Source organism: Cupressus sempervirens, chromosome 1, assembly GCF_028749045.1.
Source record: "Cupressus sempervirens isolate cs-2001-9-10 chromosome 1, ASM2874904v1, whole genome shotgun sequence".
Lineage (NCBI taxonomy): Eukaryota > Viridiplantae > Streptophyta > Pinopsida > Cupressales > Cupressaceae > Cupressus > Cupressus sempervirens.
The window spans coordinates 130,376,485-130,384,646 of NC_143118.1; the positions used below are offsets into that span (position 1 = coordinate 130,376,485).

General features: G+C 36.1%; 1 protein-coding gene across 2 annotated transcripts; it reads left to right on the forward strand.

Moving 5' to 3' along the window:
* The first annotated feature begins 533 nt into the window (after window positions 1-533).
* LOC149576510 (uncharacterized) lies at window positions 534-7,480 on the forward strand. 2 transcript variants are annotated; one of them, XM_089817526.1, is made up of 10 exons: window positions 534-1,019; window positions 1,150-1,268; window positions 1,471-1,661; window positions 2,532-2,791; window positions 2,910-3,016; window positions 3,154-3,343; window positions 3,431-3,714; window positions 3,857-4,024; window positions 6,638-6,898; window positions 7,053-7,480. In XM_089817526.1, the coding sequence occupies exons 1-10, from the start codon at window positions 812-814 to the stop codon at window positions 7,248-7,250; spliced, it is 1,986 nt and encodes a 661-aa protein (XP_089673652.1). In that variant the 5' UTR covers window positions 534-811; the 3' UTR covers window positions 7,251-7,480. The 2 variants fall into 2 exon arrangements, with proteins under 2 accessions (XP_089673652.1, XP_089673657.1); XM_089817531.1 differs by having other exon boundaries at window positions 647-1,019; window positions 6,641-6,898.
* The last annotated feature ends 682 nt before the right edge of the window (window positions 7,481-8,162 follow it).

The window sequence follows — 8,162 nt, forward strand, 5'->3', positions numbered from 1 at the left end:
ATAGAAGATATACCCATTTAGAAACCTATTTGCATCCCCCAAATAATTTTTATACAAGATGTCAAAGGACATTTGACATAATGACAAAGATCATATTGTAGACATTAAATAGTAGTAAACTCAAATTTTCTACAATACAATTTTCTTTTAAAAAGATCATGATGTTGGATAAAGAAAGGGATTGTTTGGTCGAAATGTGGACCATGAGCGCGGCCAACTTCTAAACTATATTAAAAGAGAGGGAAAAATAAAATACAATAAAGGGAAAAATAAAATACAATAAATAAACAAGAACGGGTTACAACAGCATATACGTGTGTCATCGCTGGAGTACTTAGTAAGAGCGTTCGAATTAGTGGAGCCATTAGAAGGATCGAACAGATCAAAATTTTAATGCTATTCAAGCGATTTCGATAAATAAAATAAAATAAAATAAATAAATTCCCAGAGCCGACGGTAAGAATTTCAGGAACGCAACTGGCAACATAGAATAAATAATAATAATAATAATAATTAATACACAATCTCGTTAAGATTTTTTTAATTTACAAAACTCGTTGTATAGGAAGAATGACAGGTGTCGAAGAGCCCAAGATTGCGGTTCAAACACGAGCATAAAATGTTAAACTCAATCTTTCTCTAATTGGAAAGAAACCAAATTCCACATTAGAATCGTCGGCTTACTGAGTAGAGGAGAAGCGGATTGTTGTTTGGTCTTTTGAATTTCTGTCCCAGCTGTGAATAGCGATTAAGAGAAGAATTCAAGGAAGAAAGCGATAGATTTTAGTACAATCCAATACAAAAATTATCAATGGCAGGAGTTGCAGTGGAAACTGCACCATCTTTTGCAGAGGCAGTTTCTTTGTATGTTGGAGACCTCGATGCAGAGATAACGGAGAAAGACCTCATTGCTTCCTTTGGAAATGTGGGCCTCATGACATCGGTTCGAGTCTGCAGGGACAGCATTACACAACGCTCTCTGGGCTATGGCTATGTCAATTATGTTACACATGCCGACGGTGACCCACATTTTATCTCTCTATAGTTTTCTTGATAGATTTCTGCTTTTTTAAGCACTGGGTGTGCAATCAATTTGGATTTGTTGGTATTTTACTTGTTTTCTTATTGTGATTTTTTGCATTTATTTAGCTAAACAAGCTTTGGAGACTCTGAACTATAAGCCTCTTAAGGGTAAGCCCATTAGAGTCATGTGGTCTCAAAGAGATCCTCTCACCAGAAAGAGTGGTTTTGGCAACATTTTTATCAAGGTAAATTGGGTTATTATTGGTTGGGTTCTATCTAGGGTTTAATGTTGAGGGTTTGTTTATGTTCCGGGTTTCAACTTGCTGTAATTCTTGATTTGGGGATTGGGTTCTTGTTCAGGAACTGGGGTTTCTTTGTATTTGGGAATTGGATTTCCTTTGAGTATTTTGCCGCTCAGTGACTGTGGGATTATTGGTGTGTCTGTAGAACCTGCATGAATCTATTAGCCATGTCCATCTCCATGAGATCTTCAGCAAATTCGGGAAAATCGTGTCATGTAAAGTGGTTACGGAGGATGGAAAAAGCAAGGGCTATGGATTTGTGAATTTTGATTCGGAAGATGCTGCCGCTGCAGCAATTGAGAATGCTAATGGAACTGAGATACAGGGAAAGCAAGTGTAAGTAGGTTCTGTTAATTTGATTCTGAACATTTGGAATGGATGTAATGTTCATTGAAATCTGCAGGGTGTAGTTTGAATCTTCGCTTTGATTTCTAGGTTTATCGTTGTAAAACACCAACATGATTTGCCAGTTCTTTGATTTCTAGGTCTCAGTTGTGACATTTTCCAGATGCAATGTTTAGTTTTGTTTTTAAAATTTAGGAGTATTCTCAGCTCATTAATTCATTAATGCTGTAAAAGTTGCCCTGCAAATTTTCTTCTCCTCATTCTATCTTTCTTGAGAGATAGCATGAAGGGTTTTGCGATACACAAAGACAAAACTCTCAGTTGGAGCTGGAAGAGTTTATGACTTGAGTTGTAGGACTTTTTTTCATTTAATTGGATGCAATGGCTTGATATATCCTTGTTATCTTGTTCTTGACTTTCTTTCTTGAAACATGCTAGGAAAGATTTAGGACATGTAAGTGCAAGCTCTCTTCTGCAGCAATACAAAAGAAAGTTTTGTATCTTTAAATTGTTTTCATTTGTATGTCATTTACTATATTGAATAGTTTCTGAATCACACATTTAATGCAGCATTAGAGACCAAACCACTATTTGTGCTACTTATTCTTGTCTTTTTATAATGATAAAATCTTTTGGAGTACATGAACTTATGCCAGTTTTTCCTAGGATACAAGAATCAAGAGTTTGCATCTTGGGCTCGGTGGTTACCACAATTATATATGAGATTTCTAATTTGTTGTGTGGACCTATATTATAATACAAATTCTTTGTGTACTTGATTATATTTGCACTTCTATTACATGCTTAAGAAAATAAAATTAATGGACTTTTACAATTTTCATTGGTCTTCCTTTTCTCTAGATATGTTGGAAAGTTCATAAAGAAACAGGAAAGATCTGGATCTTTTGGTGATCAGAAGTTTACTAATTTGTATATAAAGAATCTGGAAAAAGATGTGACAGTGGAACTTTTGTCTGAGAAATTCTCAGCATTTGGCAAGATTACGAATGTAGTTGTCATGAAGGATGACAGTGGCAATTCAAAAGGTTTTGGTTTTGTTAACTTTGAAAGTCCAGATGATGCAAAAATTGCAGTGGAAAGTATGAATGGTTCACAATTGGGTAAGCCTTTGGTAGTGTTTATTCATGTTGGATTTCTTTTAGACTATTCATTTTATTTTGTTCCTTCAAATAGTTGACCATAATGAATTCTGCTTGCTCACATTCATTCCGAGGACAGCCTCAAAGACAATATATGTTGGAAGGGCTCAAAAGAAGTCAGAGCGTGTCCAAATGCTAAGACGGCAATTTGAAGAGAAACGCCAAGAACGCATATTAAAATATCAAGTAATTTCACATATTGTTCAGTCAGAATCTTGTCTTAGATGTGCAGAGTGCTTCTAATTGAATATAACATTTATTTTTACATTTTTATTTTTGTTTCTAAAATTTTCCAATCTTTCCTGCCCTATATTTTTGTACAGGGGTCAAATGTGTATGTTAAAAACATTGATGATAAAGTTGATGATGAGGAACTGCAAAAACTATTTGGTAAATATGGCACAATCACTTCTTCAAAGATAATGCTGGATGAGAAAGGACTGAGTAGGGGCTTTGGATTTGTTTGTTTCTCAACTCCAGAAGAAGCAAACAAAGCTATTGCAGAACTATCCGGTAAGTAGTTCATTTGTTTGCATGCATTACTAAATACTAGCTAAGGTGTCAGAGTTGAATAGATCTCATTTTTTGGTATAACTACAGGGCACTTGCTGAATAGCAAACCACTTTATGTGGCTATTGCCCAGCGGAAGGAGGTTCGGCGTGTACAGTTGCAAGCACAATGGCAAGCTCGCATTGCCCAGCCAATACCTGGCCTTTCCGGACCTGGAGGAGCTGTTGTTCCTCCTGGATATTCAACTGTTTACTATGCACCTCCTGGAGTTGTTTCCCAAGTCCCTCAACATCAAGGCATCATGTATCCACCTATGGGAGTGCGAGCAGGATGGAGGCCAAGGCCTGGATTTCCACCAATGACAATTGCAGTGGTAGGCATACATGAATTCTTTTGGTATAATACAATGATCTGTTGAACCTGTGATGATTTGATTGTCATTTGTACCTAGTGATCTGTTGGTTTAATTCGTACTCTTTTTTTCCTTATCCTATTTTTTCCCTTGTTCTTTCTAGATTCCAAACAATCCTAGGCAGCAGAGGCCACCCAGGGCACGTGTCAATGGTCCTGTGCTTTCTCAGCCAGGCCAACCCATGATCTATGTTCCTCCTATGCAACAAAAGGCTCTACCACTATCTTCTCTACCACTATCTTCTTACAAAGATGCAGCTGGAAATCAACAGGTACTTATGATCCTTTAATCTGAATTTTTCATACTCCATTTTATGCGAAGTTATGTAGCATCGATTCTAGTAAGCTTACTGAATCAGAGGTTTTACACAGATAGCAGAAACGCTCAAAAGAAATATTTGGTGGCAGTTTCTCCTCTGTAAATCATCCATATCAGTTAATACCATGAAAACTTCATGGCAAAGCTGTTTGATTTTAATGTCTTTATTTTGATTTTAGCCCTTAAACGTGCAGTCTGATTGTAATGCATGGAGGTTAGTGATCCTAATGTGACATATTCTTGAATTTGGTAGATATTAATAATTATTCTGATGCCATTTGTTTATTAAATGTTTGCAATTCAATTTCTTACTTAATTTAACTGGTCTGTTGATAATCTGGCCAAGGTGAGTATAGAAACACACTAAAAAATATCATTACTCTAGATTTCTTTATGGCTAGTGTGATCACCCATATCCTGTAATTAGCCCTTTCAAACCGATTTTCTCGTCTAATTAGGGCAATGGTTTTACATAGAAACTTTTAATTTGCTGGCATGCTAGCTGGCCAGTTGAGGTTTAGAAGACAATGGGTGATTTCTTCTTTAATTAAAATGATTAACTGTGAAAGTATTCTCCTCTTGAATAACTGTTATTTTTGCAGACAATTTGTCTTTTACAATCATTGAGCCCAGGGATATGCCCGCAGGCCTTAACAGTCATACTCCTGTTTGAGGACTTTTCAGGAATGTGAGGATGTGCTCAAACTCTCCTCTCTCTGTCCGAAAACAAATAAATTTGCAGATGTTTCCTCATTTTGTGGTTTTAGCAATATTTTGGTGACAACCTGCTGTCCCCAACATATGCTGCTTGTGTCCAATTAAAAGAAATAAAACAAGGACTAAATAGAACAGTGAAACCCAGAGACTCGCTCTCCACCACCCCCCCCACCCACCTCAAAAAAAACAAAAAACTCAGAGTACCTGTCCCTGAGACATCCCCGTATTGGGTACTTGGAGTACCAAAGTACCCCCACCTCTGCCATTCCTCAACCATGCTGCTGCCGGGATGGTTACTTGAATTTCTGTTTAAATCTTGATTTTTGATATTACTATAGGTATCTACTATGTTGCTATGTTGAATGTTCAGTGGTCCTGGTTCATGTTGCAATTTTCCTATGTTCAAGTATTTCAATTTGGTATGTTATACTGAAATGTTATTTCATAATAACTAGCATTTCTAGTTCTATATGTATAGCATATACTGTACAACATCCCCCATTGATATCCCCCTGCTGTCCCTAAATTGAGGCCCTTTATCCGCACGTCCCGGAAACTCGTCCTAATATACCCAATCGCTGGTGTTACACTGAAATAAAATCAAACCCGATGTCTAAATTGTTGTACCCTTAATTTGAGTTAGCATACAATGGACTAATGATTGAAATTGTGAGAATTAGTTCTATAAGAGTAAATGATAAGGGATTGATTGATTCTATACTCTTTGGTTTTTGGTGAACTAATATGATGTGCTTCTATATATTTGTTATTCATCTTTTTCTTAGGGCTTACGTCAGTTTATGGCAGTAGCTTATGATTCAATCTTGTTGCGCTTTTTGTATGGCCACGGTTGGATATTGAATATATAGTATATACCAAGTAGGAGAGAGTGTGCATCTCTTCTTAATAATTTGATATTTCCATTGATAAAATGTAATTGTATAACTTTTAACTTGTTGTGAGTTATGAATTGTGTTGAAATTTTTTTACTGATACTTTAGCATTTCACATATTTTTAGTTTTACAGTTTTAAAAAGTAGCAGGGACTGTGTATCTCTACTTTATAATGTGATGTCGCCATTGAGAAAAGGTAAGTGTATAGCTTTTGATTTGTTGTGAGTCATGAATTGTATTGAAAATGTAATACTAATACTACAGAGTTTCACTTTTTTTAAGTTTCTCTAGGAAATTTTTTGCTACTCCCCATACCCTGCTTCTAAACTCAGAGAAAAACTGACATAGCTCTTCCTTTATGGTATGTTTATAAGTAGGATTTGAGGTCATCCCTTGCACTATCATTACACTGTCATCCATATTTCCAAGATGAATCTAACTTCGAAAAATCATGGGTCCTATCAAGAGGTTGTAGAAGTTGACTTTGATCATTTTTGGAGCTACAAGTTCTAGCTTCTTATCACTGATTGGTGTCTGTTGCATACCTTTAACTTTTGGCTGCAAAATATGTTTTTAGTGTAATATGAAGATGTTCTGCATTTTGTAAATTAAAATATAGGCATAGTAACATGTTTAGTTATTTTATTGGACTGCATCTTTCTATTGCATTAAGGTCTTTTGATGTATTGTAGATAATTACATGTACCTTAAAGAAGGATGAAATGACTTCTAATGATTGGATATGAGTCATGTTAGTATCTTGTTCATAGGATTGCATCTTATTACTGTCTCACATGTCTCTTTAATTTAACAAATAATATGACTTATGATAGTTTTTTTATTTGTTATCATTTCTCATAAAAGACAGGACTCTTCATATCACGAAATAAGCAGTTTGCATCATTTCATCCTTCGTCGAATTTTCATTTAGCTTTGAATGTGAAATGTGGTGCAGCAGCGTCAATGGCAGTCCGTAAATTTTATACCTAATGCCCGACCACGTGAAATGAACAATTCAACACAGATGTCAGCTCCTGCAACAGGGTTTACAACTCAAACAATGATGAATGTGTCTACATCTTTTGTTGGACCAATTCCTGTGCCAGCTTCTAATCTAGGGGTGGAGAGTTTGAGCAGCGTGCTAGCTGCTGCACCACTAGCAATACAAAAGCAGATACTTGGAGAGCATTTGTTTCCTCTGGTTCAACAGCATCAGGTGTTGACTTGACAAATCCCTAGAGCGTTATTGTTGTTTTTACTGTATACTTAAGTGGCCCATTTCTAAAATTATGTTGTATAAATGTCGTTTAGCATTTTGAAGAAAATTGTATTGTAATACAATCGTCCTTTTAACATCTTTGCTTTTACAGTTTGAACTGGCAGGGAAAATTACTGGCATGCTGTTGGACATGGACAATGCTGAGTTGCTGCTCCTGTTGGAGTCCCCAGATTCATTGCTTGCAAAGGTGAATGAAGCTGTCCGTGTTCTCAAGATGTCCAAGTCAAAACCATCAGTTCAAGATGCCAACACAGAAAACTTCATGGCCAGTGAAATTGCAGTCAACTGATACTTTTACACCTTAAAGTTAATCTGTGATAATTTTTGCTAGGACATTTATACGGCATTTTGCACATACCTAATTGTTGAGCAAGGAAGGTTAACAAGTGATCTGGAATATAATTTTTCTGACATTTGTGAGGCTACTGAAGATTCATCTATTGATTGTTTGCCGAATTCATTGATTGTTCTTGAGTGAACCTTATTTTAAATTCAAACGTGTCCTTTTATTCTTGTAAACGTGGCATTGTAATTACTAATATCAAGCCAAATTCAAGTTTTTTGTATACAAATATTGCAATGCTATTTTTGTCCAATATTTTTGAAATTGCAGGTGGCTTTATGTGGAAGAAGTTGCCCTTTCAAATAATGGGTACAAATAAACTGGATTACATTGGAGTCCTATTGGCTGCTGCCATTTCGATTTTTTAGCATTGCCACATAGCTTGATGCGTAACATCAGACAGCATTGTTCAATGCATTGGATAAAAATCAGATAATATTTGGATTTTAAATGGATTTTAGCATCGCTACCTCTACCTCTAGATGGATCCGAACCCATAAGTAAACACGCTTGCATCGTTTGATAAGTAGGAGATAATTTCCACAATAATTCAAATTGTGATATTGCTATCAGGATTTAACTATGTGATTTTGAGTCAAACTCATTGACCCATGTTACATGAATAGTGATTCAACATGAATCCATCTCTCATGAGAATAAACGGAACACTCGACACTCATTGGATCTAGGTGATGCTCACAAGGGTGAAGCACTGGGACTTCCTAGGAGGTCACCCATCCTCGTACTACTTTAGCCTGAGCGCGCTTAACTGCAGAGTTTCCTCCATGGTTAAACCCAAAGCTTGCAACCCCATTTGCATCATTTTAGTAACTTTTATTATAATATTATTAAATCAAA

Bases quoted from the DNA above. Each gene is read 5' to 3' on its own strand.
- LOC149576510 (XM_089817526.1), top strand. From the start codon at position 812: ATGGCAGGAGTTGCAGTGGAAACTGCACCATCTTTTGCAGAGGCAGTT. The intron at 1,269-1,470 runs GTAAATTGGGTT...GTGTGTCTGTAG, and splicing joins TTGGCAACATTTTTATCAAG to AACCTGCATGAATCTATTAG. The intron at 2,792-2,909 runs GTAAGCCTTTGG...TTCCGAGGACAG, and splicing joins TATGAATGGTTCACAATTGG to CCTCAAAGACAATATATGTT.